The sequence below is a fragment of the Copadichromis virginalis genome, linkage group LG1 (genome assembly GCF_057382275.1).
Source record: "Copadichromis virginalis isolate Kocher_CV1m ecotype Utaka linkage group LG1, C_Virginalis_male_GT1.1, whole genome shotgun sequence".
Lineage (NCBI taxonomy): Eukaryota > Metazoa > Chordata > Actinopteri > Cichliformes > Cichlidae > Copadichromis > Copadichromis virginalis.
This window is the reverse complement of record NC_140618.1, coordinates 36,182,340-36,206,647: the sequence shown is the minus strand read 5'-3', so window position 1 is coordinate 36,206,647 and position 24,308 is coordinate 36,182,340. Positions and strand designations below refer to the sequence as shown.

Sequence of the window (24,308 nt, the reverse complement as noted above, 5' to 3'; positions counted from 1 at the left end):
TATTTCACTAAGCGTCCTTTAGGAAGTTCCACCTCGTTCAGATGCTTGTGATAACCATCAGGAAACCTCTGGCAAACCACTTAAAAAACAAAACAAATATCACTTCAGTTTATTGGGCTTTGCAGGTATTCATTTATGTACATTTATGATTTTGACTCTTTTTCAGCCATTCTGTTGTAGATTTGATGCTGTGTTTGTGATCATTATCCTGTGTTATGACTCAGTTTTAGCAAATTTTAAGCTGTTGGAAAGATGGTTTTACATTTAAATAAACTGCTTCACATTTAAACATGTCAGATACATTTTCAGTGGCAGTGGTGATGAAGGCAAGTCCAAAGCACTGCACCACAGTAATTCAAGATGCTTTCAAGATGTCATGTGCTCCTGTTTTTTATCGAGACTTTGTATTAAAAAGGATATAGATTCACACTAGTCTTGTTGTAAAATCTTAACATCTTTATACTCTGTCTTGGTGTTTTGAATAAGAATAAGCTTAGCAAGGGGCAGGTGCGACTAAGAATGACTTGTTAATCACACAATGAAGCATACCCACATTTAGTCTCCTTGTTGACTCTAATGAATATGTTTATAACATCAAGATATGTGTGCAGAGAGATGAGTAGAGTGCTTGACAGCCAAGTCTTTTTGATCCCTGCTGGCTATTAGAAAAAAACATGCTGATTTAAGGCACTTTAACACTGGCTTTACTTTTCAGCCCCAGCATACAGAATTCATTGGTCTCAATTCTACATAAACTCAGTGCTTTAAAAGTGTTTTTCCTTTAACAGTTGGGTGTTTCCCACAGGCTGCTGAAACATGGAGATGAGTGCTTTGAGCCCGCTGCATGCCCCTGTCTGTGGAAAGGAAAAGAGTATTACCCTGGTGACAGAGTCTCTTCGCCCTGCTACCAGTGGTATGTTTCCACAGATTCAGTGTTTTTAGAAAATTTTGTTCATTAAAATTGAAAATCTTCCTTTCATGTTACATATCTTCACATATCATATTTCCCTTCTCTCTATAGGCAATAATTCATTTTGTCACGCTTTACAAATTTGGTCTTGGCCTCGCCAACAATAGCTGTCAAATTAATATGATCATCAAGCGTTTGCTTAAATTTCTAATACCATCGCCAATTTTTCAAAGTCAGATTTAGCCTGAAAGCTCAGAATCCCGAGGTTGTCAGAGCATCGAAAGTGGCCACCTGATATCTATAATTCTCTGCTATCACAGCACAGAAAAAGGCCTTGAAAACAGAGCGGGCCCTTGTATGACTCTTTGATTCTCTGCTTCAGACTGTTCATCGCTAGTGAAAGGAAACACTCTCCCAGTGATCTCAGTCATTCTCCCATCCTTCCATTTCTTCTTCAAGCCTCAGCCAGGGAAGAAGATGTAGATGACAGCCTAATAGTGCAATGAGCTGCAGTTCAGCCTTTGACAATTCACCGGTCACTTTTCTGCCTTCTGTAAACCTGAGGCTCTCAACAAAAGGAGGCCATTAGATGTGAAAAAAATGTCCTCTAACTAAGTGGGAACAAGTTGATGCCGAATCACTGAGGCATTGCTGTCTTTGTAGTGTTTGCCAGCATGGGACGTTCCAGTGTGTATTTCAGCCGTGTCCATCGTTGTGCACGGCTTACGGTGATCGCCACTACAGGACGTTTGATGGGCTGTTATTCGACTACGTTGGAGCATGTAAAGTTTATCTTGTAAAGGTATGTGAGAAAAAGATTATTATAGCCATTACATGAGCATGTGATATACTTTTTGGTCCATAACAGTGGACCCCCCCCTTACACACACACACACACACACACACACACGCACACACATGCACACACACACAAACCTGCTTTACTCTGTAATAATAAACACTAAGCCTATTGTTACACTGAGATTTCTAAGCTATAAAGACATTTACTGTTACAGCAGCTGTGTTTTCTCACCTCCACAGAGCAGTGCTGATATAATGCTCAGTGTCACAGCTGAGAACATCGACTGTTTTGACAGTGGAATCATCTGCAGGAAGTCCCTGCTGATCAATGTTGGAAGATCCTTTGTTGCTTTTGATGATGACACTGGGAAGCCAGTAAGAGTCACTTTTAAAGCAATTTCTACTGCTAGCGCAGAGTGATGTGCTGCACAGTGTCTTTGTGTGTCATCTTTGTTTCTTCTGAATAAGATTTAAGGATTTTTCAGTGGATAGCTGCCATCTAACTACAGTCACTCGTTTATGCAGAATCCATCCAGTGTGATTGACAGGAAGCAGATAATGTTCATCTGGCCAGCTGGGTACTTCACAGCGATTCATTTCCCAGAGGAAGACGTCACAGTCCTCTGGGACCGAAAGACTACAGTGCATGTCCAGGTTGGACCTCGCTGGCAGGTAAGATGCTGGTTCAGTGTTTTGTTTTGTTTTTTGCAGATCTTCAGCTGATCTTCAATATAAGGTGACTCCACAAATGATACCTAATAAACTGATGTTATACCAGTTTGATATTTTAGGATTTTTCTGGTTCCTAATTGAGCTGAGTGACCTCTGAGTTATCTGCAGCCATGATGGGAATCACTTGTAGTTTAGCTGATTATTTTTGTGAAAGGTCGGACGGTATGTTGCTATGAATCGTGGCACGTCCTTTCCTTTCACAAAGGAACATACAGCGAATCATCTCAGAAGCACTGAAGAACTTAACAGATTTTTTTTCATTCAGACTGTTGAACACACCACTCTCAGAGCAGCATCCAACAGGCAGTTCTGTGTTACTGTCAGTCACAAATTTTAAGAGGCTATGATATAAAGTAAAATGTAATATCATGACGGTATTAACAACATATGAGCTAACAGGCTAAAAAGAGGCGATGTGATGTGTTCAGGGGAAGCTGAGCGGATTGTGTGGGAACTTTGACTTGAAGACAGTGAATGAGATGCGAACGCCTGACAACATCGACTCCCCAACACCACAGGAGTTTGGAAACAGCTGGACTGCAACAGAGGTGAGCAAAACATCACCTGTATGTTCATCATGCTCTGATGATCTAATGAAGGCAATTAACTGTGAAATTAACATTTCACTTGGACAATAACTTGCAAGCCTATTCATCACAACTTCAGTTTATTTGAAAACTGAAATAGTGATTCATTTATAGTGAAATTGATCTTTCTCATTTGACATAAATGTTTATTTTTATCTCCCTGTGTATGTGTGCGTCTTTAGTGTGTAAACAGTCCAGATATCAGACATCCCTGCACTCTCAGTCCACTCAGAGAACCTTTTGCAAAACGACAATGTGCTGTCCTGCTCAGTGAGATCTTCCAAGCCTGCCACCCAGTGGTGAGTAACAAAACGTCTCTACCCTGGGCTTTTTACAAGTACTACAGACTTTTTATTTTTTAATTAAGGGGTAAAATTCTACTTGCTATTAATTCATCTATTTGTAATAAATTTGTAAAAAAATTATTTCTTATATTTGCCCTTAGGTGGATGTCACCTGGTTTTACATGAACTGTCTAGCAGACACATGTGCCTGCAGCCGAGGAGGCGACTGCGAGTGTTTCTGCACCAGTGTGGCGGCGTACGCCCAGCGTTGCTGCCACCAGGGTGTACCTGTGGACTGGCGTTCTCCTTCTCTATGCCGTGAGTCAGTCAGACCACAGGGAGTAAAATTCCCATCTAGTGTTTCTTGCTAACGTTTGCAGATTTTATTTGTTAAAGCATTCCTTTTTGAACATTTTAATGTAGACATTGTATGTTTAATTAATTACAGAGGAATAACTGAGCTTCAATAGCTTATCTGGAAAAAAAACATAAAAACTAAAAAAAAAATGATGTTCTAATTGTAGTTACATCGTTATCAGTTAAACTGCTATCAGTTGAAAAGCGGTTGTTGAAAAGCAAATTATTATTAATAGTTGTCATAATTAATTATATATAAATTCTTCTCAACAGTAAAATTAGATAATTTATGTAAATGTCAAGATGGAAACTATAAAAGGGAAGAACTTGATGCAAGTTTAAACTATGTTGTGGGGCATTTTAAATGACCATATATTGATATTGATCTTAAAATCCTATACTGGTTAGGCTCTAATAAAAATTAATATCTACTTTTCGTGCTTATAAAGTACCTTTCAGTACTACTTTCATAGTATTTATATCATTATTGATAGTAGTAGTACTCATCCTGTTATTAATAAGAGTCTCTTTGTTTCCGTGCAGCGTACGATTGTGAATTCTACAACAAAGGTATAGCAATTTCTCCACACATGCGCACGCACACACACACACACACACACACACACACACACACACACACACACACACACACACACACACACACACACACACACATATATGTGTGTGTATGTATAGAGAGAGAGAGAGAGAGAGAGAGAGAGAGAGAGAGAGGGAGATTTCTATATATAAATGATATGCCCTGCACTTTATATAAAGAAGTATAAATGTATTATTAAAATGCAATAATATGCAATGCAACATTGATTATTTTAATGAAATGACCACTCACAGTCAAGTATTATGCAGTGATAGAATAGCAGTTTTTAGGCTGTTGGAGAAATTATGAGTTCAAAGAGGTAAAATCCTACAATAAAGTGTGGATGCCTGTCTGCAGTTCTGGGTAAAGGTCCCTTCAGGCTCTTTACCTTCAGGGATCGGACGACACTGTTGGCAGCCAGCAAATCCAGCAGCTTTGTGTTCCTGCAGCGTGGCAACATCAGCGACACCCCTGACATCATCTCGCTGTTCATGATGACACCTGGCCTCAGCAGAGCACGACCACACGGTGAATGAATTTGTTTAAAATGAAAAGGTTTACTTTGTATACAGTGAGAGATTCATTTCATTGCAGGAAAAATAATAACTGCTCAAAAAACTGATTTCGTTTTTTTTCTTCTATTTCAAATGATGATGTCAGCATTTTAATTACAACTGTTGACAATAATTATGACTTCCAAGAGGAAGGAAGTTTCTTGTGTTTTTATATTTAGTGAGTGTGGGAAACTGGTTAGTTCAGAAGCTTTATAGTTTTATTTTACACTCATTTCTTTTCAATGTAGAAAACAGTCTGTGTCTGCTTTACTAGTGTAGGGTTTGGTGGTATCAGTGCATGAAAGAGATCTTCTGTAGTGGGTTTGGGAAAGTTTGATCGTTGTGTAGATACCACAGTGGTATATTTTCCTGTCAGCAGAATACAGCAGGCTCCTGAATGAAAGAGACGCAGGTATGCTGGTTGAAAGCCAGTAGGAAGCTGTTTAAACAGGGGAGCTCTGATGTTAAATTCACAGCTAAAAAAAAATTTGTTTCTTTGGCCAAATCTGTAATGTCTGGTTTCTCAACTCTGACTCTTTACCTTCTGGTGACTGGACAAGGAGTCCAGTTCTTTTTTCTTGGAAGAAAAAAAACAACACGAAGGAAAAAGGCGTAAGAATGCAAACTTTAATATCTATTCTGTAAGTGTGGTAGACTCTATTTATATATATTCAGCTATCAATTTCAAAATACAAAGCTTAGCAATCAAGCTGAAAATACAGCAGCGATATATTATCATTGTAAAGTTTTAGCAAATAATTGTTAACCCAATGTTTTCTCTTCTTTTAGCTGTTGATTGCTGTTGCTATTGCACTCATTGTTTGGTTGGCCTTTGCTGAGCAGATGCTATCTGCCTCACACCTTTTAAATTTATTATTAATAATAGTGAACATAAAAGTTCCAAAAACCAAAACATGTGTTAAAAAACTCCACTAGACTGAGAGCAGCTGTGTAAAGTTTGTTTAGAGCAGTGGTCCCCACGGGCCACGGACCGTTAGTTGTTTGGTACCGGCCCACGAGAGTTGAGGCTCGGGTGTGAGATTTATGGTTTCCAGGGCTTTTTATTGGTTTTTATCTTTTTTTTATTTATCGTTTTTATTGTTAACTCTGTTTCCCTGGGCCTTTTCATGTGTGTTATGAATAAATCTTTTTTTTTTTTGTACCGGTACTGGTTTTATTTAGTTGTATCTGTGACCCCTTAAAGGCTGGTCCATGAAAATATTGTTGGTCATAAACCAGTCCATAGTGCAAAAAAGGGTGGGGACTGCTGGTATTTACGTCATAATTAATGTTAGCTTATTAGCGCTTTAAAAACTGCCTTGTGGTGCCTTCTAGTGTTTGAATTTAAAGTTTGAGCTTGAACTTCTTTTCCTGATGAAAGCACGATTCCTACATAACAGACATGTGTTTGACATTTTATTTTCTGGATGATCTTTCTCCATCCTGTCATCTTACATTAATGAGAAAATCAGAGTTTCACTAAGAATCTCTCTCTGCAGCGACTGAAAACAGGCTAGCTGGCTTTCTCATCTTTCACTGTTTCCTTTGTGTTTGGCAGTGTTTGGAATGATTTGAGTGCGACCTGTGAAAACACTGATGGAGGAGATGGACTCTCATTGACTTACATTGGTAGCATGGCCCAGAGATCAGATTGCTAAATGCTAATATAGCAACCTGAGCTGCAGGCTGGTGAGCAAGCCAAGACACTAGCTTGTTCCAAAGCTAGTCTCACTTTTTATCACATGTGAGCGGAGATACTGCTGCACTTTGGATTATTTTCATACAATATACATTTTCTTCCACTTAATAAACTTTAAAAATTATTTTACACTTGAAAAGAGGACCGAGGAATGTAATCAAGTGATAAGCATAAGAACATGTAATATGGATTCAAAACTTCTATTGTATTTTGGCCTTCAGTTTTGGTGAAAAAGTGAAAATAAAGCTGCACCACTAAATAATTTCTATTGTGAGTACCAGTAGGTTTTCTTTGTGTAAAGGCTGTGTTCAGCTGCCATGTTAAAGTGCTGCTATGAGGATCTTTCTTTCTTTCAATTTTATTTATACAACTCCAAACCACAACAACAGTCACCTCAAGGCACTTTATATTGTAAGGTAGACCCTACAATAATACATACAGAGAAAAACTTAGAAATCATATGACCCCCTATGAGCAAGCACTTCAGCTGGCAACAGTGGGAAGGAAAAACTCCCTTTTAACAAGAAGAAACCTCTGGCAGAACCAGGCTCAAGGAGGGGCAGTCATCTGCCATGATTGGCTGGGGAGAGAGAAGGAAGACAGGATAAAAGACATGTTGTGGAAGAGAGCCAGAGATTAATAACAAGCATGATTCAATGCAGAGAGGTCTATTAACACATAGTGAGTGAGAAACGTGACTGAAGAAGAAATACTCAGTGCATCACGGGAATCCCCCAGCAGCCTGCACTTACTGCAACATAACTAAGGGAGTATTCAAGGTCACCTGGTCCAGCCCTAACTATGCTTTAGCAAAGAGGAAAGTTTTAAGCCTAATCTTAAAAGTAGAGATAGTGTCTGTCTCCTGAATCCAAACTGGAAGCTGGTTCCATAGACGAGGGGCTTGAAAATTGAAGGCTCTGCTTCCCATTCTACTTTTAAATACTCTAGGAACAACAAGTAAACCTGCAGTGCAAGGGTGATAGGGTACTATAAGGTCATTAAAATAAAATGGGGACTGATTATTCAAGACCTTGTATGTGAGGAGCAGGAATTTGATCTTTGTTGGTTTACACAACTGAGTTAAACAGTATGTAACTCAGTGTTAATAATAATATATAAAAGCTGTTCCTTACAGTGGCAGTATGCTGTTTATACTGTATTTATACTAGAGAGCAAACAGTTGAAATAAAGGTTGAATTCAGTGAATGAATCTAAGCATCATCAGCTTAAGTTTAATTTGATCTCTTGATGTAACCTAACACTGACTGAGAACACCGCAGCTACTGTGCACCAGTCCAACATAGTGCAACAGAGTACTTTCATGAAACCTTTCAATACCACAAAGTTAGTGTACTATTGTTTGGCAAGATGTTTCCCAGTATGAAAAAACACACCTTCATATCATATACAGGTCCAATATCTGATTTTAAAAAAAGCCATTCTTCCTGTCCAGTCCTGCGTTTCTTATCAGGAATACAATACCTTTAGCTAGCAGCCATTTTTTTGTGTTTGCTGATATTTGCTGAGCTGATAGAAATGTTACACTTGAAATAACCTGCCACTCAAAAACATGACAATATCAATGCTCACGTTTCTGCTTCCGCCTTGAAGTCACACTGATGTACCTTGTTTCACTTTTCACTTTTCATCCGTTTTAAGCCTCAAACACTTTAATTAATTCTTCAGTTTTTTTAAGAATACTCCACCCCAACTTATTCAGATTTTTTAACACCAGAGTGTGACTGTGCATAAGTAGAACTGGTAAATTCAAGCAACTTGTCTTATTTGTCCTTTAAAAAACATAATCACAGTAGCTCTTCTGCTTTGCGAGCTTTTCTTTATACTTATGAATTTTTTTCTTTTTTTTTTACTCAGACACGTCACGAGTTTCCTTTGAGGCAGCTGACAGGCCAAACTACTTCCTGTCTGCTAGCCCCAATGGCCAGTTGACGTTGGCCAAGTGGCAGGAGAGCGAGGCATTCTGGGAAAGAGCCACCTTCATCCTCCGCAGGAACACCTGGATCCCAGGCTATGACTCACTCGAGTCCCATGCAAAACCCGGCTTCTTCTTATATGCTGCTGTACCTCGCCTCTACCTAATCAAATACAAACACTTGGACAGCTTCCGCAAGGCCACGCTGTTCAAACTGTCAGGTCAGCAGCACATCACATAACACTCAGTAATCATCAGTGTTGCTGATTTTTTTATTTATGATCATAACAAAAAAAATAATGCGGTCATGATGACAGGGCTGGAACTGGAAACTGGCTGCTTAAGACCTCACAAGCACAACTTTTTCTAACCTAACTTTTTTGATGTGAAAGACTTACTTGAACCATGACTTACATATAAACAGACTTCCAGCATGTTCTAGAGTTAAATCACAGTAGAGATGTTAGTTACCTCGACTGTTTTGGCAGCGTTTGCAAGCGTGATATTCTTTCTGTCTGTTAACACGAAAGCTCAAAAAGTTTTAAATGAATTCTGGTAAATCTTTGTAGGAGTGTAGAGGGAGTCGTGTTAATAATCCATTAAAATTTGCCTTACTGTTATGTAAGGATTCTAAATATCACATTATAGTTTGCATTCAAATATCATGCGACATTTGACCTCTGACCTCACTTTTACATCTTACATCTGCTCTTGTTTTCTTTGCTCAGTTCAGTTTGCTTCTATATCAACATCCTGTTTATTTAGATGTTTACCTTAGGGACCTTGGGTTAATTTGCTGCTTTATATTTTTGACTCGGGTATCGGCAAGGATTCAGTGGGTCGTTATTGCTTCTCTGTGGTGCCAAGGGTCAAGACTACTGGCTCCTCTGCTCATATTTTCTGTTAACAGGGCAGTGAGGCTAATAACTGATGCTAAAAATATATCAGCAACATTTGCTGATGGCAGTAAATGCCAGTCCAGATACAGACATGCTAATGGTGTTGATCTTTTTCTAGTCAGTCCAGATAGAAAATGTGATGTTTAATATACAGAAACATTTAAAATGAGCATTATTTTTGTTTCATAATGTAAATTTACAGAATGAATGATATTTGCATGAATGAATGATACTAAATCCTTGTTTTGATTGTTTCTCAGCCATGTGTACATTGTAACTTTAGGGGTGATTAAACTGTCACATATTACCATAATGCTTACTAAGCTTACTAAGCATTTAATAAGTATTGTGTGTTTTTGATCAGGCCCAAACCCAGACGCCCCACCAGCTCCTCGCTGTCAGTGGAGGTACGACGCCTGCGTCAGCCCCTGTTTCAAGACATGCAGCGACCCGTTCGCTGAAGCCTGTATCACCATCCCACAGTAAGATCTTCCCCTTTACTTTGAACATTACAGCCAGAATTATCAGCTTGAACAGTCAGTTCTACGCATACATTAAAGACTTCAAAGACTGGGACCAGGTCTTCAAGCATGTGCATCCACAAAGTGACTCTGCTGCATCAAATCAGCAATAAGATAGCATCATTCTAGTATCAGTTTGTGATTAAATGAGATCAATCTGTTTGTGATAATATGCTGATTAGCTGTGATAAATTTGCAAAAATTGCAAATCTGTTTTCATTCAGAGCCCAACCAAACCTCATAGATTTGAAACAGAAATCCAAAAACACTTTCACGAATGGTAATGTAGTTCCTGCAGCACAGCAATTTAACCTCAAAATGACATAGGCGCTTGGGATCCTTGCTTTTACTTAGGAATATAACAAGAGGACAATCAGTTGGCTACCAATTGAATCAAGTTCCCTACTGCAAAGAGACACACTGGAAACGAGTTGTGCTCATCAGTGGAGACTGATTCAGATTGATTGCAGCGTAATGGCAATCTATTTGTTTACCTGCAAACTTTCTCCAACCCATCCAGCAGTGACTGCAGTCAGTCTGAGTTGGGCCTCACTTGTTTCGATGCAGCTTGTCTTTCTCTGGGTTAACTGTGAAGTTTCTTCTGTGTAATCTCTTTCCAACCAAAAATGGTTGGCCAGAGAGTTGCACAGTCAACCACTGGGTGAACGCTTGGTCGCCACAACTACTTGTAATTGCATTGATTTTCCAGACTGCCATCCTATTTTTACTCTAGTATGACATTAATCAACCTGACTACTTGCAAATACATGTTTAGTGAAAATGCTGAGCTGATGTTTGAACTGACAGAAACTTTACAAATTTCATTTTTCAATTCATACTTAATGAGAACTTGGGGGGAATCACATAATTATGAAACTGGGATCTTATAATCACAATAAAAGATCTTGTAATGACGACAACAACAACAACAACAACAAAAATACGCTTATGGGAGCTATCCATCATTACTATACTTGAGAGAAATGTGGGATTATTGCTCCGTCATACAATTTATGATCTTAAATATTAATGAAAAATTTTTGAAGTATTTTTTAAAGTTTATTTCAGAGATGTTGCTGAAACTTTCCTGATGCTGATCATGATATTGTTTAAAAAGAGAATTATGACAGTGTTGCTCTTTTAGAAATAAAATCCTTGATTAGTTTTCCTTCTATTTACAGTGGGGCAAAAAAGTATTTAGTCAGCCACCGATTGTGCAAGTTCCCCCACTTAAAATGATGACAGAGGTCAGTAATTTGCACCAGAGGTACACTTCAACTGTGAGAGACAGAACGTGAAAAAAAAATCCATGTATTCACATGGTAGGATTTGTAAAGAATTTATTCGTAAATTAGGGTGGAAAATAAGTATTTGGTCACCTCAAACAAGGAAAATCTCTGGCTCTCACAGACCTGTAATGTCTCCTGTAAGAAGCTTTTCTGTCCCCCACTCGTTACCTGTATGAATGGCACCTGTTTGAACTCATCATCTGTATAAAAGACACCTGTCCACAGCCTCAAACAGTCAGACTCCAAACTCCGCCATGGCCAAGACCAAAGAGCTTTCGAAGGACACCAGGAAAAGTATTGTAGACCTGCACCAGACTGGGAAGAGTGAATCTACAATAGGCAAGCAGCTTGGTGTGAAAAAATCAACTGTGGGAGCAATCATCAGAAAATGGAAGACATACAAGACCACTGATAATCTGAATGACCTGCAGAGAGCTGGGACCAAAGTAACAAAGGTCACCATCAGTAACACACTACAACGGCAGGGAATCAAATCCCGCAGTGCCAGACGTGTTCCGCTGCTGAAGCCAGTGCATGTCCAGGCCCGTCTGAAGTTTGCCAGAGAGCACATGGATGATACAGCAGAGGATTGGGAGAATGTCATGTGGTCAGATGAAACCAAAGTAGAACTTTTTGGTATAAACTCAACTCGTCGTGTTTGGAGGAAGAAGAATACTGAGTTGCATCCCAAGAACACCATACCTACTGTGAAGCATGGGGGTGGAAACATCATGCTATGGGGCTGTTTTTCTGCCAAGGGGACAGGACGACTGATCCGTGTTAAGGACAGAATGAATGGGGCCATGTATCGTGAGATTTTGAGCCAAAACCTCCTTCCATCAGTGAGAACTTTGAAGATGAAACGAGGCTGGGTCTTCCAACATGACAATGATCCAAAACACACCGCCCGGGCAACAAAGGAGTGGCTCCGTAAGAAGCATTTGAAAGTCCTGGAGTGGCCTAGCCAGTCTCCAGACCTCAACCCCATAGAAAATCTGTGGCGGGAGTTGAAAGTCCGTGTTGCTCGGCGACAGCCCCAAAACATCACTGCTCTCGAGAAGATCTGCATGGAGGAATGGGCCAAAATACCAGCTACTGTGTGTGCAAACCTGGTAAAGACCTATAGTAAACGTTTGACCTCTGTTATTGCCAACAAAGGTTATGTTACAAAGTATTGAGTTGTATTTTTGTTATTGACCAAATACTTATTTTCCACCCTGATTTACGAATAAATTCTTTACAAATCCTACCATGTGGATTCATGGATTTTTTTTTTTTTTCACATTCTGTCTCTCACAGTTGAAGTGTACCTCTGGTGCAAATTACTGACCTCTGTCATCATTTTAGGTGGGGGAACTTGCACAATCGGTGGCTGACTAAATACTTTTTTGCCCCACTGTATTTTGTATGCGCAGTCCTTTGTTAACAGCTCTTAATGCTTTGGCCTCTGAGTACCGATGCAGAGTTTATAGTTTCAGCTGTCAATTGTTTTCTGTTCAGAGTGGAGGGTTGCCTTCCTGTCTGTCCCCCACTCATGGTCCTGGATGAGGTCACTCATCGGTGTGTGTACATTGAAGACTGTGAGTATCTGTGTAACACTTTATGATGAACAGTATTTATAAAGGCTAAACATACTAGTTAGTTGGTAGTTTTTTTAAATATTAGTAAGCACTGATACTGATACTTGATAATTTTTGCTAATAAAGCTAATAACAGGTTTTTAAGGTATATGTATATTGTTCGGATGTCATTGAAAGGTTTCAACTGTTAGTCATAAAATTTTGTTCTGTCATTTTTAAATCTTACCTTAGTGTCTGTATTATAAAAATTTATATACTTTCCTCAATTTGTTAATAGGTGTTGTTTAATAGGCAACCTATAGAAAAGCTATAGGTAAAATCAACACAATAATATAGTAATATAACAAAAATGAAAAATGCGAATTACATTGATATTTGCGTTAGGTAATATAGCTTATTAAATTCTCTGTGTTAATCAAGTTAATAGTTAATATTGCTATGGTTTTAGTAATACACCTAGATGCACAATTTTGCACATTTAGGAAAACGAATTTACAGTTGTTTCAAATTTAACCTAATCATTGATATCCCTGCTAAAACGCTAAAAGTATGAACAAACTCATCTGCACTGTTTCAGTCCACTTAATGACCTGTATCTCTTTTCTGAGCTTGTTATTTCTCTAACAAACCTTTTATTGGCTGAACAGGTATCAAGGTTCCAGTCGCTGTGCAGCCCGTTACACCGTCTGCTGCACAGCCAGCTGCCACTTCTACAACCACTGCAAGTACTACTGCCTCCACCAGTACCTTTAATACCACCACCTCCACTACTGCTGCCTCTGCTGCTCCTCCACACACTGCTCCCACAACCAAAATCACCTCCACTGTTCCAGAGGCGAGTCTGCACACCAGCTCCTCAGAAACACCACCTGCCATTATCTCTCCTTCTGCAAGTCCTGAACCTTCCAGTACAATAGAACCCCCAATGCCTCCGGCAGTGCCCACTCCTGTGAGACCAGAGGTGGTGGAACCATTGTCAACTGTCAAAGTGACAGTGGCTCCGCCCACTACTATTATGGGTACAACAAAATGGATGAGTGGACCGTTGAGCTCTGCTGTCAGTCCCTTTGGTCCCAGCACCTCTAGGACAAGTAGCACCTCTTTCACCACGACACCCCTGTTCTGGCTCACTTCTACCACCAAGTCCACCGATTCCCTCCAGCCACTATTCACCATCACTCCTGTGACTACTGAGTCAGCAACCACCACTGCAGCTCCGACCAAAACCTCTCTAGAGGGGACAACCACAAGTAGCACTCCTATAGTTGTGCAGACCACAGAGGCCACAACACATTCCACAGGGATCGCTCTGATCATCACAGCTTCCAGCCCCAGTCCTGCTCTGGTCCCGGAAACTTCTGTAATTACAGAAAAAACTATAGTTCCCAGTACAACTATCTCTGCACACACTGACACCAGAACAAAATCTTCAACAGTGGAAGGAACTACAGTTACAACATCCATCACATCTGGCTCACCAAGCACAGCCTTCACAACAGCTGTAGCTCTTCCAGCTTCTCCTTCTGTGGAAACAGTAACTACAGCTTTGCCAGAAATCATTTCAACGAAGATGACGGAATTAGTCACACCAGCTGCACCTTTTACTACTACTAGAACAACACCACACATCATAACACCATCTGTAACCACAGAGAGGATGTTGCACACCACCTCTACAGACCTGACAACGCCCACAACAACGGCTCCCAAATTAACGACAACAACCCTCACTCATTTTGCACCAAGCACACACGTACCATCTCCCTCTACCTCAGCTACTACAGACTGGAGAACAATCACAAAGAAAGTGTCTATAACAGACTCCCCTGCATCTGGCACAGCACAGGCTGAAACCACAACTGCTCCTTTGTCCAAATCTACAGTCTATACTGAGAAAACTTCCTGGTCTGCAGCTGTCCCGGTTACAGACAGAATGACCATCACAATTGCCACTGCAACCTCAAGACCTCCAGAAATACCAAAAATATCCACTGTGTCTACAGTTCCTATAATCACAACAAACCTGATAGAAACTACTCCTGTGTCAAAATCCCCCATAACTGATAGCTCCACCGGTCCACCTACTACTATTAGTATTTCAGAACCTTGGCGCCCCTCTCATTGGCAGAGCTCCCCCACCCCAGTCTACAGAGCCACAGTGGAGACGACACCAGAGGTCAAATCTGAAACTGTTGTCCATGTGGTCGCGTCCACTGCAACTACCACAATTCCTCACGTTCCACTAACAACTGAGCCAACTGTAACATCTGCAACATCAGCATCGATACCTACCACTGCCCAAACCAGGACACCTCCTGAAATATCAACTGCAAAATTCATAGCCACCACAACCAAAAAACTGTCTACACCCCTGCCTATGCATTCTTCCCCTGAGACAAAGCTTATCACAGCAACTGCAAGTGCACCACCTACTGTTGCTACCACAACACAAAGACCTGTCATTGTTCAACTGATTACAGAGACAATGCATCCACTAACAGACAGAGTCCAGGTGTCAACAACATCTGCAACCACATCCCATCCATCTTCATCACCACTTGGCACTACTACTTCCACAGCACCTCCTAGGACAACAACTATCCTGGACAAAGTCACCACCCGGCTGGTGTCCACTTCAAGGGTTACATCCACTCTGACAACTACCATTATCACACAGACGACCACCCTCAGGACAACACCCAGACTTCCTGTGACAACAAGAATTACTCCCAGAACCACGTCGACTGAGCGTGCAACCATCAGGCCATTCACCGCTAGGGTAACAGTAGCAACAAGGCCAGCAGCAGTAACCACCAGATCAACCACTGTCAGCCCACCAACTGTCACACCAAGCTCTGACACAACAACTACATCAGAAGTGACAACTACAACCATCACAACATCAGCAGAGCCAGTTACCACAGCAAAAACAACCAAACCTCCTGACACAACCACAGCAGAACCTCACTCGACCACCATAACTACTCCACTGCCTCTTCCTACTTTAACTACACTCACAACATCTACAGCTATACCAACTTCAGTCCACAGAGAGCCAACCACATCTGAGGAAACTTCAACAACTACAGAGACTGATGTGTCACCATCTGCATCCCAACCGGTGACACCAGTGCCTGATGTGGTGAGCTCCACCCAAAAACTCAGTATTCCCACATCTGCTACAACCTCCCGTCCATCAGCCATTAAAGTCCAAACAACTGTGCTGGATAAAGTTGATCGGACGAGTCCAAGTGAAGCAACATCTCCAGCGCTGGCTTTTCCTCACACACCAGCGGAAACAACCAGTCACACAACAGAGGGAGCAACATCTATGAGTTTATTACCTACAAGGATGTGCACGGTGGGCTCACTTATTATTCAGCTTCATTTCAGTTTATTATTGGATTACTTCAGGCAGGCTACAAAGTCAAACTCAGGCAGTAATAGCACATCAGCTGATCTCAGTGCTTGCATCTGCTTCTTCTTTTACACAGATAGCATGCTTTAAGTTTCTTTTGCCCACCTGTAGTTGCTGCACATCTGCAAGCCACTTTGCAACCCACCTTCATCCTAGCTTCTCTTTCTATGCAGTGTCTGAATTGTTGTATTTTTTGTATTCTCTGTTCTGCACTGGATTTATTTTTGCTACTCTTTCCTGAACTTCATGGTTTTGTGTGGAAGGGAATTGCCAGGACAAAGCAAAGCTGACAAATATAATATATTTATAATATATTTGTAAACATATTATATATTATATAAATATAATATATAATATTTCCTGCAGAGGGAAATTTCAGCCTTTTTTGACTAGTGGTCCTGACTGAATATCTAGGACTGTAGAATTGTTCCTTTTTTGTGTTTTTCCTGGTTTAGCACAGCATGCTTATTTCAGACACAGAACATCTAAAGATTAAGCTTAGATATCTGATTAAATATTTAAGGAGCACTTAAATCTGGTCTGTTATGCAATTATGATCTACTAATTATGATCTTGCAACTAAATATATTTTTAAATAATAGAACGTGAATCTTGAGTGTTGCTCACTGGTTACTGCAATGCCAAAAAACATGGTTTTACTTTCCTAATTACAAACAACAAATAACCTTTATTTTGATTTTTATTTGTTTTTTTTGTTTGTTTGTTATTTTGCACCAGCCTCCATATGCAGAGATCGTTGATGATTGCACCAAGTACATCTGTGTCAACAACCAGCTCGTCCTGTTCAACAAATCCCAGAGCTGCCCTTACACTGCCGACCCTCCAAACTGTGGCCTGCTTGGCTTTGCTATCCTCGTAAATGGAGACAAGTGCTGCCCTAAGTGGGACTGTCCATGTGAGGAAAACACATAAATGAAGGAAACACATTATTTATTTATTTTTTTTTACAAGAAAATCTGCTCCACACTTTTAAATTTTGCTCTGACTGAATGATGATAATTCTTAAATGTCTCCCATAAATATTTGGCTTTGGCAGATTGTTATCTTTAACTGTGCTCTTTGGTATCCCTACTGTGCCAGGTCGATGCACAATGTTCCCTGATCTGAACGTGATCACATTTGATGGGAACAGCGTTGCCATCTACAAGGCTGCCTCTTTTATAGTGACCCAGCTGCCCAATGAAACTGTCAGTGTTCTGGTTCAGGAGTGTCCCGCTGACTCACAGTCACCAGTGAGTAAATGTCACACATGCCAGTTGCTCTGACAGTGATCTGGACAAAAGTTTCTGTTCTGTCATCTGAGTTTCTTTTGCTTTTTAAAGCTCTTCTGGAATTTTACCAACTTGTGTCTGGTGGCACTCAACATCACCCATAAATCCAACCACATCATTATCAACAGGCTGCAGAGGAGGGTAGGAGATACTCTGCTTCTGATTAAAGCTAAAACACTGATAAAAATCTACGTGATGACATTTAGTTCTTGATGCTTTCTTTCAGCTGTATGTCAATTCACGGTATGCTAAACCTCGATTCAAAAAGTACGGCTTTGAGATTTACGACACAGGCAACATGTACCTGATCCGCAGCCCGGCCGGTCTTAAGTTACAGTGGTACCACAGTACAGGGATGATGGTCATCGACACTGACAGCTCCAGCAACAAACTGCCCACCATGGGCCTCTGTGGTAAAAAAAACATTTCTTTCTTTTTAACATTACACAGTAAAGATATCATTCTGGTAGGTTTAAAACCTGTGGCATAGTGACCCTGTTTTTCTCGGCACACCATCAAAACATTATTTCACTTTTGTGGACACAAATGTCATGATATGTCACGACTGAGGTGATGTTCATGATGCAAATGCATGTCTTAGGCTTCTGTGATGGAGATCCATCAAACGACCTGATTTTGGCAAATGGGACCACAGTGGGTGAAAGTGAGGATCCAGCTGTGTTCATCGACAGCTGGCAGGTTCCTAATACCACAAGTTACATCAGCCACAGCCGCCGCCGTGAGCTCAACTGCTCTACCAGTGACTGCTCCAGCTGCTTCTTCATGCTGCAGAACCAGGCCTTTACCCCCTGCCATGCCTTTGTATGTAAATCCATACATTCATTCATTTCCAGATGTGTTTAGTTACAGGGAAGCTTTCTGTTATTTCTGAGTAGAAGATGTCAAAAGAGCAAAAATATCATTTTAAATGACTGCAGATTGTTGCAAATATAATTACAAAATAGGGGTATTCAAATATACTTATGTAACAATATTACTAGTTTCAAGTAATTGCTCTTTCTTTGTTTTTAGGTCCCACCCACCACGTTTTGTGAGGTTTGGGTACGAGACTCGGAGTATGTGAACAACCAGTGTGTGGCTCTGGCTGCTTATGTGGCTTCCTGTCACAAATTCAATATCTGCATTGAGTGGAGGAGTCCAAATTACTGCCGTAAGATTGTTGTCAGATTAAACCTTGTTGTGTAGCAAGCAAACACTTTAGTTTAATGTCCAGCTGTCACAACTTCTGTTATATTCGCTTCCATCTGAGCAACTCTGCTTTGATTTTGGTCTCCAGTTAATCCCATTGATCTGTTTTTAGAGAAAGTGCTAAATAATGGATTGATGGCACTGACATGTCTGCGTCTCCTCCTGCAGCCTTTGTGTGTCCCAATACTCTGAGGTATCAGGCCTGTCTACCAGCCTGCACGTCTCAGTCCTGCCCCAACCACGACTTTGATTCTGACCCAGATCAGTGTTCTGGCCTGACTGAGGGCTGTGTGTGCCCTGAGGGAACACTCCTTCACCGGCCATACTCTGCACTCTGCATCCCACCTGACAAATGCGGTAAGAGCCCAGTTTACCAACAGAGCACAAAGCAAGAAGGGAAGGTCTGTGTATTGGATTATTGTGATGGGATCAGAAGAAAATGCTGAGAACTATGCAACTGTTTAGTCTAAGGAAACTTGTTTTTGCCTATGAAAAAGGAGAAAAGATTTCAAGTTATTTTCTCAAAATTTTGAGTTAGTAAGCTGAAATTGTGGGTTAGCTCTGCTAATCAAGTGTGTGAATAGCATCATTACCTTTTTACCTGGTAGCAGATTCCACAGTGAGCTACCAATGTATAGTAAACATGAATAAATTGCCATTGTTTTGAAAGTTTGCTCATTTCTGACCTGCCTGTTTAGCATTGGGAGCTGACAAGGAAATGAACCTTCATGGAGCATCCTGATTGGCAGAGCTAACTTTAAATTTTGAGTTATTTTCTCAAAATTTCAGCTCATTAACTCTATGCACTTTGAAATGCATAACTTGAAATTTTGTCTTCTGTCTTGTCGTCTATTCTCAGACCCATTTCATTATCTTTAGAAACTAATGCACATCCAACTTATAACAAAAGCACAATTCTATAAATACTCTATGAATATAGCCCTACATTGAAATCTGTGTGAAAGGTCATTCGTATACAATTATTTCTTAGTTTGGGAAAGTTTCCCATTTGAATCAGCATCAGTCAGCTGAACCACATTCTGTTTGAGCTTTAAAAGATTCATTGTAGTCATGTGTATCTAAAATAGAGTGTATGTTTGTCTGCAGCCTGCACTGACAGCGGTGGTGTTCCTCGTGCACATGGTGAGGTTTGGAAAGCCTCGAAGGATGCCTGCTGCATGTACCGCTGCGACAATGACACCATCGTTCCCGTGGAATACAACTGCTCCAGCATGGTGGCGCCTGCGTGCCGTCGAGCAGGGGAGGTGATCATCAGTCTGGCTGATGACACCAGCTGTTGCCCACAAAAAGTCTGTGGTGAGTTTAAGTGCTTTTGTCTGAAACATGCAAGATAGCCTCCAAATCAATAACTGTTACTCTTTAGACCTGAGACTGTTTTGATTTATGACATAATAAACAGAAAAAAGAATGAGCTATCTAATGAGACAATGGGATTTCTAACTTTGCAGTATGTAACCAGAGTCTGTGTGACCAGCTCCCTCCTGAGTGCAAATATGGGGAGAAGCTGGTGTCATACTACAGACAGGACTCCTGCTGTCCAGACTATGTTTGTGGTGAGTTTCCAGTTGACCACTTATTATGTACACTGTGATCACTGACAGATGATGACACATTTTTAAAACTATCACATTGTAGTTTAAGTGCTGTGTAAGTACTGCACACAAGGAATTATTTTATATAATATATTTACTGTAATGCCTTAAGAAATGTCATAGTTTACAGAGACAACATTGCACATTCAAAACTGCAGAGCAGTTTTCAAAGACGAATAAAAAAACCAAACAAAAACCCACTGCTTTCTTACAGAGCCTTAGATTAGACAATTTCATGCTTGTATCATACCTAGGTTAGGTTACCTCTTGTATAAAGCATATCTACATTGCTGAAGAAAATTAAAGGAACACTTTAAAAACATGTCAGATCTCAATGGAAAAAAATATGTGGGATATCTATATGCATATGGACTGGGTAGTGTGATCAGCCTGCAGAGACCTGAATTCAAAAACACCTGAAAATTAAAATGATGATGTGATCTGTAGGGTCTAGGTATCACCCCATCTCATGCTACCTGCAGTGACACAGACCCAAGCCAAATGCAAAACTAGTGAAAAAACTATCAGAAAAGATGAGGAGGGAAAAAGGTCAGTGTCCTTCACCTGTAAAACCATTCCTGTTTCGGGGCTGTGTCATTGTTGCTCCTCTAGAGCACATGTTCTTAATTTTATTATCACCAATCTTGCAACCTGTAGGCACACAGAGGTGGACATTTGTCTTATTTCTTGTAATCTTGACAAGTTAAACTATCAAAAGTATAAAAAAAAGAGAAAGCAAATCCTCTTTGTTGTGTTGCAGAATGTGATCCAGTGCTCTGTGAGTCAGACATTCCCACCTGCAGAGACGACCAGATTCTGATTGCAACCAGAGCTGAAGGCAGCTGCTGTCTCGCCCACATCTGCAGTCAGTTCAAAAAAACTGATCACATTAACTTCTCTGTTCTGTGGCACAACATTTAGCTATTAGAGAATAATTTAAAGTTATCAGTGCGGTTACAAATGTATGTTTTCATACAGTGTGTGCTCCCTGTGTGGAGACGCCTCCCCTCTGCCAGGATGGTGAGATTCTGACTGTCGACAGCAACACCACAGATCGCTGCTGCCCCACCTACCAGTGTGGTCAGAGCACACGCGCTTTCACTCACACACTCACACACCTGTAGCTTTAGCTAATAGTTGGAGTAAAAAAGTGAAAAGGTCTAAGGTCGGCTGATTTAACGTGTCACTTGTGTTTTTTGTAAATATCTGTGACATATAACTGTGACAAAGATGTGGGTTCTCAGCTTTTATTCTTGGTTCTTAATCTTAAGCTTTTTGATAGTTGGATCATTTTAAAATTGTAACACGACTTCAATTCTTTGTTACTTAGAAGGGAATTATTATACTTTCCTCATTTTCTCTCATACGTCTACTGTTACAAAGGCGGCTGTACACATTAGACTTGCTTAGAGATTCAAATACTAAGGTCAGTGTGTGCATAAGTAATCCCTGAGAGCCAAAAGCTTAGGCTGCAGACTCTCGGTTTTGGACAGTTGTGTTTCTACCCTTGGTTCTGTATGATGTCAGTGAGAGTGAATATCTCTGTTTTGTAAGCCCATGTTCTGTTCAAACATTCTGTTTAGGAGGGGCCACTCAGAAAAAAACTAGTGTGTAGCGAGCAGTGTTGGTCAATTTACTTGAAAAAAGTAATTAGTTACTAATTACTCATTACTTCTCCAAGAAAGTAATCCCATTACTTTACAGATTACTTAGTTTCAAAAGCAATTAGTTACTTTTTAAAAACACGAATACGTAATAATGCAATAGACCTTTCAGCCCAATTCTATTTTTTCAGCATATTCCATCGGTGGAGGTCTGCCCGGTGCCTCAACAGTCATGTCAGTGGGGGATCTGGGGGTTTCTCTGTAAATTTCACATTCCCGTGGCAGTGTGCTAGGTGCTTGCTTAGATTTAAAGTTTAATTTTTTGCCGTAGAAAGAAGTTTTCTCCAAACGCAGAGTGTAGAGCGGACGATAATGTTTTTGTTACTTTTTACGGAATCAAATTCAATGTCAGTGCTTCCAAGCTTTAATGGTCATACCCTCTCCTGCACTCCATATATTATCCATTGTTGATCTACACACGTCTGTTGCTGCCACAGGCGTCGTACACTCGTACGTCATTGTCATGAGACACTCTCACAAACGAAATCACAGTGTAGTAACGCAGTAACACAGCGTGTTTACAGGAAAGTAACAGCAATCCAACTACTTTTGTTTTTGCAATAGTAAACCGTTACTTTACTCGTTACTTGAAAAAAGTAATCGGATTACAGTAACACGTTGCTTTAACATGTTACTGCCCATCTCTGGTAGTGAGGCCATGTGTAGTAGACCCTTTGTTGTTCTGAACTATGACTCATGTAAAGTCACTGCAGTGGAGTCCAAGAATAAAAATGCGCTGATCCACTTCATGTTAAAATGATCCCACTATTGGACAGCTAGAACGCATAAATGACTTGCATGTTTTTCTTTGTGTGTGCACAGTGTGTGAACCCTACAGGTGTCCTCAGCTCACGTGTCCTGTTGGGATGTCAGTGGTTTCTGTGTCCAATCCTGGTCACTGCTGTCCCAACCAAACATGCGGTATGAGGGGAAAACCCTTCCATGATAGGAACAATAAAATTAGTCCAAAGCCTTTCTTTCAGATCAGTACTAGGCCTGTCATATCTTTTTAGAACCACAATTTAAAATGACATTACATTTGTTTTATGACAAAGCAGAGTATCTGGTGTTGTGTGGTGTCATCTCAGCTAAACAACTTAATAATGGTCGTTTTTTTTATTTTCTGTCTTCAGAGTGTTCCTGTGAAAAGATTGCCTCCCCAAAATGTGGCCTGGTAAGTCCTGAACCTGTTGAATACACTGTATCTCCAGATTATTGCTCATAAAACCTGACTTTATGGGTCATATATCCAGGTGTCTGTCTGCTGGCTCTGTGTGTTTTAATATTTTTGGGTTCCTTGTGTAATGTACTCTTTGTATATTCTGTATGCATTAATACAAATCTGTAACCCTGGTTCTCTGTCTGTGTTCTGCAGGGGGAGGCTGCCCAGCTGGACCGGGCCTTTCTAGCCGATCCACAGAACCAGTGTGCCTGCAAAAGATACAAGTGTGGTACGTTCTGACGAGGAATTCATTTTAAGTTTAATCTTACCAAACCTGCTCTGAACTGAGCCAGAGTGCACGTTAGGGCATGTTGTTTTTATTCTGTTTGTCTAATGTTTGGTTAGTGTTTAAAACAGATGTTTTTACCACTTGTAAGTGCAGCCTGCAACTTTGGACCCTCTGACCTCTGTGTGTTTAGTGCGTGAGGCTGTGTGTGTGTTTGGAGAGCGAGGAGTGTTGAGGCCCGGTCAGACTCTGGGTGAGCGTGGAGACGACGGTTTGTGTTACAGCCGGCAGTGCAGCCGCAGCCTTGACCCAGCAAGCGGCTTCCATGTGCTCCACACTTTCAGCGTCAACTGCTCTAACCAATGCCAACCAGTAAGACCGCGACACACCAGCACAGACCTTTTATTGAAGATCTTGATCTCACTGACTTTATGTTAAGGTTCCATCCTCATTGTTAGTCTTGTTTCTCTTTATTTTCTCATTAAAAATGTGTTAAATATGAGAAGAGCTACCAGAAAGTTTATTTTTGTGATTAATATTTTATTGAATTTTTAGAACACTACAGTCCACTGTAGATACAAATCACATCACATAAAAATAGCATCAGCATAACAGCCGACCAGTACTACAGTAATACAAAACCAAAATGAGGGGGGACAAACAAAACAAGAGATAAACAAACAAACAAAAAAACGCAAAACAAAACAAAAAACCACCCAAAAAAACAACAACAACACAGCCAGCCTTTGACTACGTGGGTCTTGCTGCATGCCACACTCTGTCATCTCTGAGAGTGCTTCGTCAGAATCCCAATGTCTGTCCCACTCTAAGTTCTAGTCTGATCCTTTTATTCTGATGATAGCGCTGTGCAGGGTGGCTGCTGTGTTTCTTCGGATTACTCCTCACCCACCACCCACCCC

The 24,308-nt window shown here is 40.6% G+C and overlaps 1 protein-coding gene across 1 annotated transcript in view; it reads left to right on the top strand.

The window, feature by feature from the left end:
• The window catches only part of otog (otogelin), a 63,869-nt gene that overhangs the window by 32,521 nt on the left and 7,040 nt on the right, over positions 1–24,308 (top strand). The window contains exons 21-48 of the mRNA XM_085459765.1: positions 806–913; positions 1,574–1,712; positions 1,952–2,086; positions 2,237–2,383; positions 2,872–2,991; positions 3,213–3,329; positions 3,476–3,632; positions 4,215–4,241; positions 4,627–4,797; positions 8,398–8,676; positions 9,719–9,836; positions 12,665–12,744; positions 13,392–16,105; positions 16,901–17,078; positions 17,264–17,415; positions 17,506–17,595; positions 17,681–17,867; positions 18,056–18,276; positions 18,487–18,625; positions 18,832–19,020; positions 19,771–19,980; positions 20,133–20,237; positions 21,037–21,141; positions 21,255–21,356; positions 22,763–22,861; positions 23,074–23,114; positions 23,316–23,391; positions 23,582–23,760. Coding sequence (XP_085315891.1) covers positions 806–913; positions 1,574–1,712; positions 1,952–2,086; positions 2,237–2,383; positions 2,872–2,991; positions 3,213–3,329; positions 3,476–3,632; positions 4,215–4,241; positions 4,627–4,797; positions 8,398–8,676; positions 9,719–9,836; positions 12,665–12,744; positions 13,392–16,105; positions 16,901–17,078; positions 17,264–17,415; positions 17,506–17,595; positions 17,681–17,867; positions 18,056–18,276; positions 18,487–18,625; positions 18,832–19,020; positions 19,771–19,980; positions 20,133–20,237; positions 21,037–21,141; positions 21,255–21,356; positions 22,763–22,861; positions 23,074–23,114; positions 23,316–23,391; positions 23,582–23,760 — 6,385 coding nt within the window. The remainder of the gene's footprint in view (positions 1–805; positions 914–1,573; positions 1,713–1,951; positions 2,087–2,236; positions 2,384–2,871; positions 2,992–3,212; positions 3,330–3,475; positions 3,633–4,214; positions 4,242–4,626; positions 4,798–8,397; positions 8,677–9,718; positions 9,837–12,664; positions 12,745–13,391; positions 16,106–16,900; positions 17,079–17,263; positions 17,416–17,505; positions 17,596–17,680; positions 17,868–18,055; positions 18,277–18,486; positions 18,626–18,831; positions 19,021–19,770; positions 19,981–20,132; positions 20,238–21,036; positions 21,142–21,254; positions 21,357–22,762; positions 22,862–23,073; positions 23,115–23,315; positions 23,392–23,581; positions 23,761–24,308) is intronic.